Source organism: Chiloscyllium plagiosum, unplaced genomic scaffold (assembly GCF_037043375.1).
Source record: "Chiloscyllium plagiosum isolate Xiang-an unplaced genomic scaffold, Cpla_swu_hap1 HiC_scaffold_10, whole genome shotgun sequence".
NCBI classification, from domain to species: Eukaryota; Metazoa; Chordata; class Chondrichthyes; order Orectolobiformes; family Hemiscylliidae; genus Chiloscyllium; species Chiloscyllium plagiosum.
In genome coordinates, this window is record NW_028270148.1 from 84,304,331 (window position 1) to 84,322,841 (window position 18,511).

Here is an 18,511-nt window from a genome sequence, read left to right on the forward strand (position 1 = left end):
CCTACAAATTCCCTTCAGTATGAAACCCAACAGTATGAAAGCAGGCCATTCAGCCCACCAAGTCTTCAGTGACCCTCCAAAGAGCATCCCATCCAGTCCCACCCCATCCCCACGTCCCATGCATTTGCCATGACTAACACACCTAGCCTGCACATCCTTGGACTGTGGGATGAAACAGGAGCACCAGAGGAAACCCACACAGACATGGAATGTACAAACTCCATACAGACATTTGCCCCAGGGTGGAATCAAACCTAGGTCCTTGGTGCTGTAAGGCAGTAGTGCTAGCCACTGAGACATCTTGCTGAAATATATCACTGGAAATATTTTACTGATCCTTAAGTGTCACTGGGTCAAAATCTTGGAATTCCCTCCTTGACAACATGATAAGTCTATGTACAGCACATAGGCTGCAATGATTTAATTGGGCGACTCACCTTTACCTTATCAAGGGCAACTACCAACATACATTAAAATGTTGGCCCGGTTAGTGATCCCTACATCCCTCAAGTGATTACACAAAAAGTGACAACCTGCATGATCTAACCATCTGATTTTCACAAATATTTAGTTTAATGTTGGATCCCCGTATTAAGAACATTTATATATGTGTTTTTTAACAAGCAGCTATTCCTGTGAGAAATTCCAAGAATCAGGAAACAAACTATTTACAGGTGAACTGGGAAAGGGGAAGCAATTTTCAGATTAAATTTGAGGCGGGAAGAGTTTTGATTCTAACAGTAACTACTGGTAATTCATTAAATGTGCCGGTTAATAATAAACACGCTAACTCTCAGATTCTGTTCATAATAATCACTAATAAATCAAATATAACTGGTACAATTAGGTATAACACCCCGAAATCCTACCTATAACTAGTAATAATCCTATAACGACCTGAAAAGTCATCCAATCATCCCCCCACTCCCTCATATCGCCGTCCCATTTCCACGTCTACCTGACCATTCCCCATCTCCTCCACATTTCCACCTCAATCTCCCGCACTCACCACCTCCACTTCCAGCGCACACTCCCTCACCCCTCCCCCACTTCCACCTCCATCGACCGTTGCTCGAGCCAACGGACGGGCGCCGTGATTTAATCGGCGTCCCCGGTCTCCTAGCGACCGATTCGAATGTTTGGAGTGGATCGCTCGAGAGCGGTAGCCGGAGCAGTCTGAAGGAGAAGTGAGTGAGTGAGGGGGAATAGAAGGGAGACGAGGGGAGTGAGCCAGTGTGGGGGAATAGAAGGGGCGGGGGAATTGAGTGAGTAGGAGGGGGCGGGGGGATTGAGGGAATGTGGGGGAATAGGAGGGTGCAGGGAATGAGGGAGTGTGGGGGAATGAGAACGTGTTGGGGGAATGGGAGGGGAATGAGGGAGTGTGGGGAGTGGGAGGAATGAGGGAGTGTAGTTGGAATGAGGGAGTGTGGGGGAATAGAAGGGGGTGGGGGAATTGAGGGAATGTGGGGGAAAAGGAGGAGGTGGGGGAATTGAGGGAAGTGGGGGAATAGGAGGGGGCAAGGGAATGAAGGAGTGTGGGAGGAATGAGGGACTGTGGGGGAATAGGAGGGGCGGTGGGAATGAGGGAATGTGGGGGAATGGGAGGGAGCGGGGTGAATGAGGGAGTGGCAGTCTGAGGGGAGTAAAGGTTTAAAGGAATGTAGGGGAATGAGGGAGTATGTACGAATGAGAGATTGAGGGTATGTGGAGCAATTAACAACTGGGGGAATGAGAGACTGAGAAGGAGTTTGAGGGAGTGAAGTGGAGGTTGAGGGGTCGGGTGATGGAATGAGGGGATTGGATGCTGGGGTGTTAGAAGTCTGGGGCTGAGGAGTGAGATGGGGAAGCTGAAGGAATGGGGTGAGGTAGTTAGGGGAATGACGGAGTGGGGGAGATTAGAGCTGAGTGTTCAGTTTGGGCTGGAAGACTTGGGGTGGTTGAGGGAAGGGAGAGATGGTGAGCTGTAGGGACAGGGGGCTTGGAAGGGAGAAGGGGCTGACAGTAGGAAGAAGGACTGGTGGGTGAGGAAGGGGAAGAGATTGTAGGCTGAGAGGGTGAGGAGGGGTTTAGGCGGACAGGAGTTCTCAGTTTATTGGGGTGGGAGACTGTTGGCATGAATTACTCTGCAATCTTCTATTCAATATCAGTTGGTACAACTTTGACTTTCCTTCATTCAGATGTCATTACCTAAGTGAAGGAAATATCAGGGAAGTTCATGAATTACATTTTCGAAAAAAAAGTCTGCCACTGGTGTGTCAGGATCCCTTTCTGTTTTGCTGACAGTTCCCTTGTCTTGCAACCACTAGGTGGCTATTCCTTATTCCCAATTCCTCCGCTTCTGCCACATCTGCTCCCAAGGAGGACCAGTTCCACCACAGAACTCACCAGATGGCCTCTTTTTTTAAAGACCACAATTTCCCCTCCCATGTGGTTGATGATGCCCTTCAGCACATCTCATCCACTTCCCGCACATCTGCCCTCAAACCCCACCCCTCCAACTGCAACAAGGACAGAACAGTGTCCCCCCCCGGTCCTCACCTTCCATCCCACCAACCTCCGTATACATCGCATACATCCTCTGCCATTTCTGCCACCTACAAACGGACCCCACACCCAGAGATATATTTCCCTCCCCACTCCATCCACTTTCCGTAAAGATTGTTCCCTCCGCGACTACCTCGTCAGGTTCACTCCCCCCACCCTCCCCTCCCAGCATCTTTCCCTGCCACCGCAGGAATTGCAAATCCTGCGCCCACACGAACCCCCCTCACCTCCGTCCAAGGCGCCAAAGGAGCCTTCCTCATCTATCAAAGTTTCACATATGTCATTTACTGTATCCGTTGCTCCTGCTGCGGTCTCCTCTACATTGGGGAGACAGGACACCTACTCGCAGAGTGCTTCAGAGAACATCTCCGGGACACTCACACCAACCAACCCCACCGCCCTGTGGCCGAACACTTCACCTTCCCCTCCAACTCAGCCGAGGACATGCAGGTCCTGGACCTCCTCCATCGCCGCTCCCTTACCACCCATCCCTGGAGGAAGAAGGCCTCATCTTCTGCCTCGGGACCGTCCAACCCCATGGCATCAATGTGCATTTCACCATTTCGTTATTTCCCCTTCCCCACCTTACCTCAGTTCCAACCTGTTCGCTGAGCTGGGAATTTATTGCAGACGTTTCGTCCCCTGTCTAGGTGACATCCTCAGTGCTTGGGAGCCTCCTGTGAAGCGTTTCTGTGATGTTTCCTCCGGCATTTATAGTGGTTTGTCTCTGCCGCTTCCGGTTGTCAGTTCCAGCTGTCTGTTGCAGTGGTCGGTATATTGGGTCCAGGTCGATGTGCTTATTGATTGAATCTGTGGATGAGTGTCATGCCTCTAGGAATTCCCTGGCTGTTCTCTGTTTGGCTTGTCCTATAATAGTAGTGGTGTCCCAGTCGAACTCATGTTGCTTGTCATCTGCGTGTGTGGCTACTAAGGATAGCTGGTCGTGTCGTTTCGTGGCTAGTTGGTGTTCATGGATGCGGATCGTTAGCTGTCTTCGTTAGATGTTACCTAGACAGGGGACGAAACGTCTGCAACACAAATTCCCAGCTCGGCGAACAGAACCACAACAGCGAGCACCCGAGCTACAAATCTTCTCACAAACTTTGATCAGTTCCAACCTTCCGGCTCAGCACCGTCCCCATGACCTGTCCAATTTGTCCATCTTCCTTCCCACCTATCTGCATCACCCTCCCCTCTGACCTAACATCTTTAGCCCCACCTTCATCCACCTATTGCAGCTACCTTGCCCCCCAGCCCCACCCCCCCACCCCCATTTATCTCTCCATCCCCGGCCTCATTCCTGATGAAGGGCTTTTGCCTGAAATGTCGATTATCCTGCTCCTTAGATGCTGCCTGACCTACTGTGCGTTTCCAGCACCACACTCTTGAATAACAACACTTAGATATATCACCCTTCCCCACCCTCCCACTCCCAAAATAATTCTGAAGTTTGAATGGAGAAAGAACAAAGAAGACAACTTGCTCACTAACTTCTTTTACATGAGCAAAATGCTACTAAAGTAAACAAAATATCAGCTTCATCCAATCAGGAATTTAGAAAATTGTGATCACTGAACATAAAAAAAACTCACTTAGACCCAGCACTGGAGCCATGGTTAACAATTTAACTGCAGAATGGAATTTAAAGCTGCGATTAGAGACACCTAGGCATCAATACTCCAGAAAATAAATAGTTTTGTTTCTTTGGTTGATTTTCATTATTTAATTGGCCAGTAGGAGGTACTACTGTTTTTAAAAAATGCTAACTCTTAAATAATAAAATCAATTATTTTGCACTTTAACATATCTGGATAAAATCTAATGGAATATTAAATCTTTAATAGCTTATATTTACTGCAATTACATGGCTAGTCCTTAAGTACTATAATTATTTATAATATATGAACAAATAAGCCAAGAATGGAATATACTAATAAATTAAAACTATTTGCTCTCTAGTGGAAACATTACCATAGTGTATTATTAAAATGTTTTTATTGTTAGCTATGTAAGTGATTAAGATGCTAATTTTGATTATCCTGAAGATTTCTATAGACAATCTTATGAAAGTTGTTAATTGTGGCCAGTGAACTTAAAAAAAATGTAGAGGAAAACTTTTTTACAAACTTCCTTACAAAAGTTTTTTTTTTGTGCAACAATTTGTTACAAGCAATTCAACATGTTCCAAAGAACAAGCTTATTTTCCCAATGATCCTCACAGGCACCTGAAGCATTTGCATGTGTGGAAACCGGATGTCACTGGAACTACTTTCATCACTGTCCAAGGAAATGGGAGGATTAAAATAGTGATTAAAATAATGATCTGTTAGCAAAACAGTTTGCTCCGGTGCATTATTCTAGCATGACGAGCAGAAACTACTTTGCATTATGAGTCAAAGTAGAATTCTCTGAACCCATAGCAAAACCTGTTAACTAATCCTACCCTAACTCAAAATATTTTCAGCAGCAATCAAAGGCAGGCTTTACAAATCAGGCAGTTGCAGATTGACAGATCCCATAATGAACTTAACCAACAATCCATAACTTACAGGAACTTGATCAGATAAATGTTGATTACTGACAAACTTTATCTCTTTAAAGTTTTCAATACAGCTATACATTTTGAAATAACTCCAAAGAGGCTGGTGTCCCGTCACCAAGTCATCCTTTATTTACATGGACATAGTCCTTGACACTGATGCAGCTTTCTCAGAGCCAGCAGTCAGAGTGAACAGAGTATCTGAGATTCCAGTTTATACCTGTTAGTCAGGGCTCCCTGAGTGGATCAGGTGAAAAGCCCCAATGAGGGAACTTATATTCTATGATGTCGACGTAGATGTCCTCATTACAATCATTACATCCCTCTCCCTCTAAGTCCAGGGACACAGGCCTGTTATATTTCTCGTAGCATCTCCTGGGTTGTTTTTGCACTGGGTCTGGTTTCACTGACAAACCTGGGTGGTATGTACCAAACCCGAGGTGTGGCCCGCATGTTTCGCAGGGGGTGTCTTGGAAGAAATTTATCCTCTTCTTCAGGTATAAAGGTATTGAAGCTGTGACATCCACCATGTCCACCTCAGACTCCAAGGGTTCTTCAATGTTAGATGGTGGTGGTGAGGGACGGGGTGCTTCTGACAGCCTTTATGTCTGTTCTGAGGGGCCAGGTAAGTTTTGCTCCTGCCCTGTTGTGTGAGGTTGCAGCTTGAATGTGGTTCATGTACTTGTTCAAGACTGCCTTACCTACCTGAACTTTGTATGGGACCTGACCTCATGTTGACCAAGGCCATTTCTGTGGCTCTGACACCAAACTTCATCCCCTGAAGTAAAGTGTCTCTCTCGTAGACAAGTCTTGTGTCCAGCATTGGCATTCCTGATGTTATTTGATGCCCCACTATCCTCAGGTTTGGGAAGATCAGATTTAACCTGGTGCGGAGTCTTTTTCCCATTAGCAACTCTGCTGGAGCTAGCAGAGTTGCATGAGGGTTAGTCAGGTAATCAAATAGGAACCGGGACAGTTTGGTGTCAAGTGAAGGTGAAAGCTGTTTCTTTAAAGTTTGCTTTCAAAGTTTGGACTGATCTTTCTGCCAGACCACTGGACAGAAGATGGAATGCTGTTGTCCTTATATGCCAATTGCCATTTGACTTTAGGAAATACTCAAATTCTCTGTTGGTAAATGATGGCCTGTTGTCTGTGACCAACGTTTCTGGAAGCCCATGTAATGCAAAAGATGCTCGCAGCTTTACTGTCATCATCCCTGTGTTTGACAGATGAACTCTATGCATGTCCAATCACTTTGAGTGAGTGTCAAAATTGATTAAGAACATTGTTTCTATGAAAGGGCCAACATGGTTGACATGTAACTGAATCCATGATTTACCTAATCATTCTCATGAATGTGGGAGATCTGCTGGCAGTAATTTTTGTCCTTGTTGGCACTTTGGGCACTGCCTCATTAATGTGGATCCAATCTGCATCTAACCTTGGTGCCCAGACATAACTTCTCACCAACATCTTCATTTTGCACACCCCTGCATGACCAAGTGGAGTTCAGCCAGTTTCTGGCAGCGATCCTTGCTTGGGACAATCACTCTTGCTCTCCACAATAAAATGCCAATCTCTACTGTGATCTGGTCTTGCTGGGACCAGGAAGGTTTCAGTTCTGATTGTGATATCCCTCTTGTTTCTGGCATCACCACCAGCTGTTTTAGTTTTGCCAGGAATGGATCTTTTTGCGTCCACAGTCTGATATTGTCAGTGGTGATCAGAAGGGTGTCCAGAAAGTTTAAAACCAGATTGAACTCTTCTAGTGGCAGCACCATTAGTGGTGTATCTATCAGCATGGATGGCTCACTATTTGGCCACCTGGAGGGTGGTCCACGTTGTAATTGTACAGACTTAGAATGAGAGTCCATGGCTGAATTCGACCTGAAACTATGGGCTGGCACTGTCTCGCCCCCTTTGAATTGCCCTAGCCGTGGTTTGTGGTCTGTTACTGTTACAAATTTGTGTTTGTATAGGTATTGGTGGAACCTTCTCATGCAAAAGATGACCGCCAAACCTTCCTTCTCTCTCAGGGTGTGTTTGCAGTCTGCATCAGCCAAAATCTGGGAAGCATACGCTTTGGGCGTTCCCTTCCATTGGGCCATGTGTGAGGCAACAGTTCTGCAATATTGTAGGGGGAAGCATCGCATGTCAGCACCAGATCTCATTTAGGAGCATAATGTGACAATACTTTAGATGTTGACAGCTACTTCTTCACTTCCCTAAGGACTACATTTTGATGACGAGTCCATTTCCAAGGCTGTCCATTTTTCAGCAGATATAAGGGTGCCAGGATGGAGGCCAGGTTATATACAAACTTTTTGTAATAATTCAACAATCTGAGGAAAGACTAAACTCTGATACAGACATGGGAGCTGGGGAACCTTTAATCACTCTCACTGGCCTTGTCAACTCTGTAGCACAAGAAGATCATTTGGGGTGCCTGGAACATACATTTTTTCCTTCTAAGGCATAGGGCCATCTTGGAGAAACATCTAAGGCCTTTGTCCAAGTTTTCTAAGTGCTCTTTTTGGGTTTTTCCTGCTCTTAGTACATCATCCAGATAAATGGCAACCTTGTGTAGATCTTGTAGAATGTTCTCCATCATCCGCTGAAAAATGGCACAGGCTGATGATACCCTAAATGGCAGTCTCGTATATCGGTACAAACCCTTATGGGTATTAATTGTAGCAAACATCTGGGAATCCTCATTTACCTGCAATTGCAGGGTATGCATGGATCATGTCCAGCTTCATGAAGGACAGTAACCCCCCTCTGCTTTGTGTGAAAGTTGTCTACGCGAGGGATTGGGTATATATCTAGTTGCGATAAGTGGCTTACCATTTGTTTAAAATTCCGACAAAAGCGAACTAACCCGACGGTCTTCACAATCAGAATGGCCAGTACTGCTCATTCCACAAACTGTACTAGTTTGATGATTCCTTCGCTTTCTAGCCTCCTGATTTCTGCCTCTACTTCTGCACACAAAGCAAATTAAATTGGGCAGGCCTTGCAAAGTGTTGGAAGTGCCTACAGGTCAACATGCTAGATGGCCTTGACTCCTTTGTTAGTCCTGATAGACCTCCGAGTGTTTAGGACTTCACTCAGGCAGCCATTTTCTACTCAAAAACTGTTGAGCCAATCAAGATGAATCTTTCAACCAATTTCACCCCATCAGGCCTGTGCTCAAGCCTTTTACTATAATCAGTGGAACTGAACCAGTGCTCCTCATATGACACCGGAATTGAAGTTGTACCCTTAATCTGTAAAGGTTCTCTGGTCCTTGGGTTCTCAGTTTAGCCAAGATCTTATGCTACCTAAAGAGCTGGAGTCCGGATTGATTTTCTTAAAGGTTGGCTCTGCAATCACTGATGCAACCATGCCGGTATCGATCTACATTAGAACTAATTTTAGTATCATCAACTAATCACAGAATCACAGAAGTATACAATGGAAACAGCATTTCTTTCTTTACCTTATCAAAACCTACCTTGGTCTTGCATACATCTATTAAATATCCCTTCAGTCTCTTTTCCTTTAAAGTAAGCAGCTTCTTGAGTTAACCTTGAAATTGAATGTCCCCAAATCTGGAACCATTTGGTTTATCTTCTCTGCACTGATTCACGTAACCTCACTTTCTTCCTAAAGTGTGGTGACCAGAACTGAACATAATACTTTAGTTACAACCTAACCAAAACTTTACAAAAGTTCAGCATAACTCCCCTGATGTTTGTATTTCATACCCCTTTATATGAAGCTCAAGACTGCATAAGCTTTACTAATAACATTGTCTACTTCTCTCTGGAGTGATAAAACAAGTGCATACCACCACTTGCTGTTTTGTTCTGCTGTTGAGCGAATTATTCTGGCAAACTAACCCTCATTCCACAAAACTCAATTTTTTTAAGAAGCCTTTTAGCTGGTCCTATTTCCAATTCTTCCTTAAAATCCACTTTTGAAACATCAGCCTTTTGCTTCTTCAATCTTCTTTGTTCATCAAAAAAAAATCAGTTGGAGTAGTTGAGTACAATTAATCCATTACTCACCTTTCCAAGTGACTGAGTGTGAGCAGTTGTGGGCACCACAGTTTTATGTTAGCTATATTATCTCAGTGGGACACTTCTGAAGAAGGGTCACTGAACCTTAAACATTAACTCTCACAGATGCTACCAGAACTGCTGATCCAGCAGTTTCTGTTTTTATTTCTGATTACCAGCATCTGAAGTCTTTTTTTTTTGTCTTCAGTGGGATTCAGCAAATATTTACTTGAATAATAACTGGACTTCAAAGATTAAATTACATGGAAAGCTTAAACAAACTGAAGTTGTATTTCATGCAAAGTAAAGATTCAGAGATATTGTTGTTGATGTTTTCAAGATATTGAAATGAACAGATTAGTATAAATTATTTTCACTATTTGGGGAATCTGGCATTAGATACATCATCAAAGAAATTGAAAGACAAACCTTTCAGGAGTGAAATTAGGAACCATTTGTACACGCAAAGGAAGCTCAGGTCTCTTTAGAAGTTGGCAATCGATACTAGCTCAATTGTTAATTTTAAATCTGTGATACATAGATTTTTATTTACCTAAGCTATTAAAGGAATGGGGCAAAGGCAGGTTCATGGAACTATACCATGATTTCATTGAATCACACGACAGGCTCAAAGAAGTTAAAGTGTTCCTGAACCATGTTTATATTATTAATATAAACATACATTAGAATCTCAAGTGCCTTCAAATGGACTCATGTTTGTTTACCTCCCTAACACAGAGAGCTGCTTACTCAGCTGTGTGTTACATAGACTTTTGTATTTTCCAGGTGCTGATAGTTCATTAGCATCAACAACTACCAAAAGAATGTCAAGGTTTACTTGTATAAATTTCTAAAATAAATCTATGTTTTCACTTGGCTTTGTAGTTTAGTTGACAAAAATAGCAGGCTGATTAGAAAAGTTGTAGTTTTCAAAGCAACCTTGAGGATCTGGAGCTCCACAGTTATTCTTCCAGCATCTTGTTCTGTCTTTAGGAAAATAGTGTAAATACCTGGAATTATTGGGGAGAAAGTTGCATACAACTCAGTGCTGCAAAAAAAGAACTTCACACACATTACAAACGAGATTTGAGGAGATTTGTAGCTCAGGTTGAGGTTTTGGATGGAGGTTTGCTCGCTGAGCTGAAAGGTTCATTTCCGGACGTTTCACTACCTTACTAAGTAACATCTTCAGTGGACCTCGTGCGAAGCAATGCTGACAATTCCTGCTTTCTATTTATACGTTTGGGTTTCTTTGAGTTGGTGATGTCATTTCCTGTGGTGATGTTATTTCCGGTGGTGAAATCACTTTCTGTTCCTTTTCTCAGGGGTGTAGATGGGGTCTAACTCTATGTGCTTGTTGATAGAGTTCCGGTTGGAATGCTATGCTTCTAGGAATTCTCATGCGTGTCTTTGTTGGCTTGTCCTAGGATGAATGTACAAAATACCATGCAAGGACTGCAACAAACACTACATTGGACAAACTGGCAGAAAACTAGCCACCAGGATACATGAACACTAACTAGCAACAAAACGACATGGCCTTCTCTCATTAGTATCCTCACATATAGATGAGGAAGGACACCACTTCGACTGGGACAATACATTCATCCTAGGACAAGCCAAACAAAGACACGCATGAGAATTCCTAGAAGTATGGCATTCCAAGCGGAACTCTATCAACAAACACATCGAGTTAGACCCCATCTACCACCCCCTGAGAAAAGGAACAGAAAGTGACTTCAACACAGGAAATAACATCACCAACCCAAACATATAAATAGAAAGCAGGAATTTTCAGCATTGCATTGCATGAGGTCCACTGATGATGGTACCTAGTAAGGTATTGAAACATCTGGAAAGGAACCTTTCAGCTCAGTGAGCAAACCTCCATCCAACACATCACAAAATCACAGTTGCTTTGGCACCAAAGGATGTCATTCAGCCTGTCATGTCTGTGTCAGTTTTCTGAAGAAGAAATGAATTTAATGCTCAGTCGTTAACATTGCTGCTTTACAGTGCCAGGAACTCAGATTCAATTCCAGCTTGTGTGACTGTCTTTTTGGAATTTGCATATTCTTCCTGTGGGTTACCTCCCATGGTTCAAGATGTGCAGGTGAGGTGGACTGGCCAAGATATATGGCCCCATAGTGTCCAGGGCTGTGCAAACTAAGTGGATTAGCCATGGTAAATGCTTGGTGGGCTGTGCCTGGGTGAGATGCTCTTTAGAGGGTCATGTAGACTTGATGATCTGAATGACCTCTTTTTGCACTGTAATAATTCTATGATTACTGCTACTCTCCTGGCTTCTGTCCATAGTTCTGAACATTTTTTTTTCTTTTCAGTTGATTCAATTTCCTGTTTGAATTTTCTGTTTGAACCTGTCTCCATTGTGCACTGTGCATTTTAGAACTCAACCACTTACTGTGTAAATGGCTTTTCTTCTTGTCTCCATTATTTCTTTTGTCTTAATACTGGGACCTCCTGTTCTCAGTAATTTTATCAATGTATAACAGTTTTCTCTCCATTGACTGTCTCTATGTCACTCATGACCTTTGATACCACGAGCAAACTTCTTTTAAGATTAGATTAGATTCCCTATACTGTGGAAACAGGCCCTACAGCCCAAGTCCACATCGGCCCTCTAAAGACTAACCCACCCAGACCCATTTCCCTCTGATTAATGAACCTAACACTATGGGCAATTTAGCATGACAAATTCACCTGACCTGCACATCTTTGGATTGTGGGAAGAAACTGGAGCACCCAGAGGAAACCCACACAGGCATGGGGAGAATGTGCAAACTCCACACAGACAGTTACGCCGAAGCAGGAATTGAACCTGGGTCCATGATGCTGTGAGGCACCAGTGCTAACCACTGAGCCACCGTGCTGCCCTAGAGAAGGTTCTTTCATCTTTCTCTTCTCCAATGCAAATATTCCACACTTCTGTCTATGTAACTGAAATTCCTCATTCCTGGAACCATCCTTATTAATTCCTTCTGCTCTGTCTTTAATGCCTTCACACATTTACTGAAGTGTAGCACTCAGAAATAGATGCAAGGCTCCGCTTAAGGCTGAATGAGTGTTCTATGCAAGTTTAACATAACCTATTCACTTTGTTACTCCAATTTAGAATTATTACAAAAAAAATGGAAAATGTTCTCTAACACAGTATTCTCTACCATGTCACCAGGTACAGAACCAATAGCAGGGTCAGTCAATGAGACATCAGATGGAGCAGCTCCAACAATTGATGGAACAGCAGCAGAAACTTATCAAGTTGCTCTCACTGCCTATGGCCAACCAAGGTATTGCTCTGTTTTGAAAATGTCTTCAAAAGATGTTCTGTCAGGTACAAAAGGCATTTTAAATGCCCTCTATTACTGAAACTTAAATGATATTGGTCAACTAAATTTAATAGGAGAAAGCGAGGACTGCAGATACCGGAGATCAGAGTCGAAGTGTTTGGCACTGGAAAAGCACAGGTGGTCAGGCAGCATCCGAGGAGCAGGAAAATCGACGTTTCGGGCAAAAGCCCTTCATCAGGAATCAACTGTTGCAACTGTGCAAGGCATTTGTGAGACTGCACCTAAAATATTGCATACAATTTTGGACCCCTTACTTGAGCTAGGATGTAGTTGTATTAGAAGTGGTTTAGAGAAGGTTCAGTAGATTGATTCCAGTGATGAAGGGTTTGTCTTATTAAGAGAGATTGAGCAGTTCAGACTTCTACCCTCTGGAGTTTAGAAAAATGAGAGGTGATCTGATTGACGTATATAAGATGCTATAGGGTATTGACAAGGCAGACACAGAAAAGATGTTTCTTCATGTAAAGCAGTCTAGAACAAGGGCTCACTGTTTTAGGGTAATGGGTAACAGAATTAAAACAGAGATGAAACGAAATTACTTCTCTCAAAGGTCATGAATCTGTGGAATTCACTTACCCAGAGTGCAGTTGATCCTGGGACATTGAGTAAGTTTATGAAGAGGGACATTTTTAATTAGTAGCGAGTTTAAGGGTTATGAAGAGCGGGCAGGTAAGTGGAATTTAGGCTGAGATGAGATCAACTGTGATCATATCAAATGGCGGAGCAGGCTCGAAGGGCTGAACTTCCTACTCCTGCTCCAAGTTCTTATGTTTTATGTTCTTGCATTCCTGGGAGAGCCTAGTTACATAAGAATGCAGTTACTTGTAGACGTTTGGTTAACTGTGACTGACAACTATGGACAGAATTTTACTAAAAATCCACCTAATTGTCAATTTTGTGGACTTACGTGGAGGATTTCCCTCCGTAGCCCTCACGAGTTTTCTCTCAATTTCATGCTGCTCATCTCATTATTTATGTCATGACTCCATTGCACTGTAGTCACACTATCGTGTGCTCACCAGCAGCAGAACCATTTGTCATTTGGAACCTTCTGGGATTTCTGCTGCCTATTTCAAATCCAGCTGTGCACCTGATCAATCATTGCAAGCCAGGAACTTCCCTTCACAATTGCAATGTCATAAGAACCATCCAAGAGATGCTAGTAGAGGCAAGTTGGCATCCTGATTTGCTGATCAGGACCCAGAAGTCCTGATGGATGGTGTGGTGAAGAGTAGGGTCAACCTCTTTCCTCAGGACTGTTAGGGACAATAATGCCACTGTTAGCCTTTTCAAAATCTGCCACTTGGATCAGTGCGATGACTGCAGTCTGAAGGAATATGCAGCAATGCAGGAAAAAGATTTTATAATCTTTTGTGCTCTGTGAGGGAAAGTGCCAGCATTTTTTCTCTATTACCACACACTCACTCTAACTCTGCTCCTGCACCCATCTCTTCATCATTTAGCATTCTCACTCCTGGCGCAGCAACTTCTCTCACTCACTCTCACCCATCTCAACCTCCAAAACTAATAGCCTTGCATACTTTCTGTGTTGCCTACTCAGTCACTCAGGATACCTCATCATGTTTTCACCATCCACACCACAGTTGGTCGCTTTCATTTCACTCAATCCCTGTACATGTCTAATTCCAGGAGAAAACATCCAACAGTAGGGTGGAGAGAGCCCAGATGGATGACTGGGTACTCGATGGCTGTCTTCTCATTCTGTACAAGGGAAGAATCTTTGCCCTTGTAAGAGAAGACCATGCCTGCTAATGTGATGATGCATAGACTTCCAATCTTGTCATCCACGATTCATCATAAAGTACTGCATTGTGTAGTCTTAACATGTCCAAATTTCAACTCCTATTTATTCCATCTCCTGTCTCCTGTAGGCATCAGTGTTATCTGTATATCTCCTTCTTGAAGAGACTAGCCACTCAAAACATCCTCTCCTCCTTTACCTCTGAGGAAAAAAACCATAGTTTACTTATGCAAAGCTGTCTCCTGCAATCTCCATCAGCACAGAAACCTCATTGGTATTTTAGCTGACGTACAGTTGAGAGCATGCTTTGGTGAGCACTTCACTTCCACCTGTGCAGCTGGCACATGAAGAAATGTCCCAGATCACTGCTACTTAGACTGCTAGAGGCTAGACACTTGCTCTGCCCCTTGTAGGAAAGGTGTCCATGGCATTGCCTTTAATAACTTCATTCAAATGGATGAGTTGACACGAGCAGCAGGCAGGTTTGTCAGAGATACTCGGTAAACTGAATCGAAGGTTAGAGAAATCCGCCAACAGTAACTGTATATAAATGTCTACATGGACAGTTGGTGGTTGTCATGGACAGCCATATCAATGATACTTAGTATATGCTGGCTACACACACACACATCTGCATCCAGGCCAGGTTAATGGTTTTCAGCCCCAATGGCAAGGCAATAGGGAGACACGGGGTCTTGACCTTGCTCTGGTTGTCCCTGCTTCGCAAGGATGGTGGTACCATCAGGCCCCCAGCTGGAGCACGAACCCCAGAAGTTTTCTCTTAGTGCCAGACCCTACACTTTTATCATGTCTGCAAAGCCCAACCCAAGTTCAAGCCCAGGAGGATGAATCTGCATCTGACCAAGATAGACTCATGATATCTGGGTCTTCTGGCCACAAGTACCACTAGGATGCTATGCAAAATTCCAAGGCTAACAGGGTCCAGTATAAGGCAAGTTCTCTTCACCCCTACTGTGGACAGTGGGACTGTACCTAGACATATTGGGAGGCAAGGGAAAAAGAAAACCTCAGGGCATAAACGTAACATGGGTGACATTTCATTGTAAATACATTAGGAATATATTTCACTTTTCATCATCATCTGTATGAGCAAATATCATTTTAGCTGCAACTACAAGAACAAAAGTAGAGGGTATAGTTATCCCTAACACTGCACAATGGGTGAGCGCCACTTTTTCCATAGTACCCATCCATGGAACTTTGTTATGATTAAATAAGAAAGCTTTGAATGTCATGGGAAGGCTTCCAACCATTCTTATTTAACCATTTTGTTTAAAACAGGTAGAAAGTTCAAACTATTAAGTTGCATTTGCAAATGGGATTATATAGAGGATGCTGGCCTCAGTAGCATCAAAACATTTATAATCAAGGATTATTTCACACAACTCTGTTCCATTGAATGAGATTCACAAAGAAGACCTACCTGCTTTGGCTGGTGCTTCTGCTTTGTAGGATGCTGAAGTGCTGTTCCATCTGAAGAACGTCTTCATATTCTTATTTGGCAGAAAGCTGCAGCACTCGTTAAACCTCATTGTCTATCCAAAACCTCAGTGCATTCTTCAGGGGTCCAGAGATTTCAAAGATTGCTACTGGAAGCGCCAGATATGATTTACATGGATACCTGATGTGAAGGAACTATCTTATGGTCCTTATTGATCCCAGTGGAAGAGGGCATTGCAAGGCAGATATGATGGACATCATGATATGACATTCTGACTGACACTTCTAGGCAGGTATTGGATCATTGCCCTTCTCTATCTGCATGATGTTCCATGGAAGGCAAACAATGGCAACTCTTCTGCATCTTTGTTGCATCATGGCAGCATCTGTGGCTGCAAGCTCCCCAATAGGAGATGTCTCCATATTTGCTGGAGGTTAATGCTGGATCTGGGCTTCCAGGCTTATATGTGTCTCATCCATTCATGTGATAGCTCTTAGTGTAATGGCCACAGAGATGCCCACAACTTCCATGCCTGGATCCATTAAATATGGTTACAGTGAGTCTTATTGGTCAATATCAGAAGCAAAGTAGCTCCTCATTGTATAATTATTCAGTAGTCACAGAACACACAAATAACATTTAAAAAACATTCTCCAAGCATTGGGACAAGGAGAGCCCTACAAAGAGACCAGTGAAATGTCTCTAAATGTAGCCTGTACATCAATACACTGAAGGTAAGGTAGGTTGCTCAAGCCATTTTGGTGTCAGAGATTGTATAGGTGGTGGCAGTAGTGCAGACATTTCCTCTAAACCCCAACCTCCATAAAATCCAAGAAAGGCAGCATTGCATACAGTAAGATGTTGTGGAAGTTTATTAGTCCAAGGTATGAAGACAGCAGCTCCTGCAACCTGCGGAGGCTATGAAATGTGGAAGGTGATTACTACTTTAGCAACTAAGGAGATAATTTCCTGCCTACATTATATTACTTGTTCTTCACAGCTACTAATAGGATTAATTTGCAATGTTGAATGATGTGGTCAAGATTACTTGTGGCCAGGACTTTTAGTTGACATAGTAGGCCAATGCATGAGGTTGACCTGTGATAACAGACCTTTTATTTGCACTGTGTAAGTGACTATTTAATGCTATTGCCCTTCGGAGAGTATCATATTGCAGAAAAGTAGAGCACCGTCCTTCAGCAAAATGGACATAAGTTGCGGCAGCCATTTTCTCTTTTGATTGCGCACTTATGATTTGGGTAGGTTAGAAGGCAACACAGATAACACTTCACAGAATGTGTCACAAACTCAGCCTCTCAATTTACATGATCATCACTCCACAAACCTTCATACTCCATTCTGCCTTGCTCTTCCTGTTCACCCTATTGGCTTTGATTTTCCCCAGATTCCCATCCAACCCAGTTTTGTGACTGCTCAGCTCCCAATGTTGTTCCCTGAGCCACAGACATACAGCTTAGTCCTGCACTCTTTTCGTACCTCTTCAAAACAAGCATGGTGGTGCCTGTTTATGATAGCACCTCCCGCAGTATATGTTGAATTTCCCCTCTTCACAATTATTGACCCCTCTGCATCTCAGCATGCTGCCTCTACAATTGAATTCCCCAGCATCCCTGCCACAACTGTCATCCCGATGATCTCCTTGACTTTTGATGGACAGACCCCTTGATTGACCAAGGCAAGCCTCCCCTAAACAACTTGGAAAGGCAGCCCTGATCAGTGAGTGATGAGAGCTCTAACTGTTCTTTGTACAGCCTTCTGACTGACCAATTGCCAATCAGCAGACTTGTTGAACTGGACTTGACCATGGTTCATGCCCAGGTGGCTGACTGACAACCCCCTGGTGTGAGATTGGACAATGACCTTGACTTACTGTGCCAATATCCCCTGTCTAAAAACAGTCTCTGTACACTTGTCTGAGGGCTTAACCCCTTATACTTTGAGACATGGTCCTTTGGTTGAAGCACATGCAATGTGTTCACTGGATAGACTGCAGGCACATGCTGCAGTGTGAATTTAACGTGGGACATTACTGTACAGCTACATGTTCATCCCTTTGAGTGATCACTGTTGACAACCACGACTAGCTTATGGCTGAACTGAAGGACAAGGCGGCAAAGAGCACTGTGAGTCTGTGAGTTCTGAACAAGGTTGTCAAAGGGCAAAAAGGCAAGGCATGGTAGAGAGGCTGTGAGCATCCAAATAGGTGCAGAATGAGTGTACATGCTGACAGAGCAAACAAAGTGCCCTGAGATGCATCCTGGTGCAATCCATGAGATGGGTACTTGTCCCTATGAGCAAAGTGGCTTGGTATTCACATTGCAATGCAAGATGTCTATGTATTGCAATGTGCAATACTGAAGTAGAGAGCTACATTCTAAGTGAGTCAGAAATGTACCATAGGGCCATAGTCAGGGTGCGTCCAATGTTAACCTATGTAGATGGGGCATGCAAGTGATCACTGCCTGTGGGCGGCATGGTGGCACAGTGGTTAGCACTGCTGCTTCACAGCATCAGAGACCCGGGTTCAATTCCCGCCTCAGGCGACTCTCTGTGTGGAGTTTGCACATTATCCCCGTATCTGCGTGGGTTTCCTCCGGGTGCTCCGGTTTCCTCCCACAATCCAAAAATGTGCAGGTTAGGTGAATTGGCCATGCTAAATTGCCGTAGTGTTAGGTGAAGGGGTAAATGTAGGGGAATGGGTCTGGGTGGGTTGCGCTTTGGCGGGTCGGTGTGGACTTGTTGGGCCGAAGGGCCTGTTTCCACGCTTGTAAGTAA

At 43.7% G+C, this 18,511-nt stretch overlaps 1 protein-coding gene across 1 annotated transcript in view; it reads left to right on the forward strand.

Moving 5' to 3' along the window:
- The first annotated feature begins 1,050 nt into the window (after positions 1-1,050).
- LOC122552959 (uncharacterized) overlaps positions 1,051-18,511 on the forward strand; it is a 207,083-nt gene continuing 189,622 nt past the window's right edge. Inside the window, exons 1-2 of the mRNA XM_043696273.2 lie at positions 1,051-1,187; positions 12,317-12,431. Coding sequence (XP_043552208.2) covers positions 12,344-12,431 — 88 coding nt within the window. The 5' untranslated portion in view covers positions 1,051-1,187; positions 12,317-12,343. The remainder of the gene's footprint in view (positions 1,188-12,316; positions 12,432-18,511) is intronic.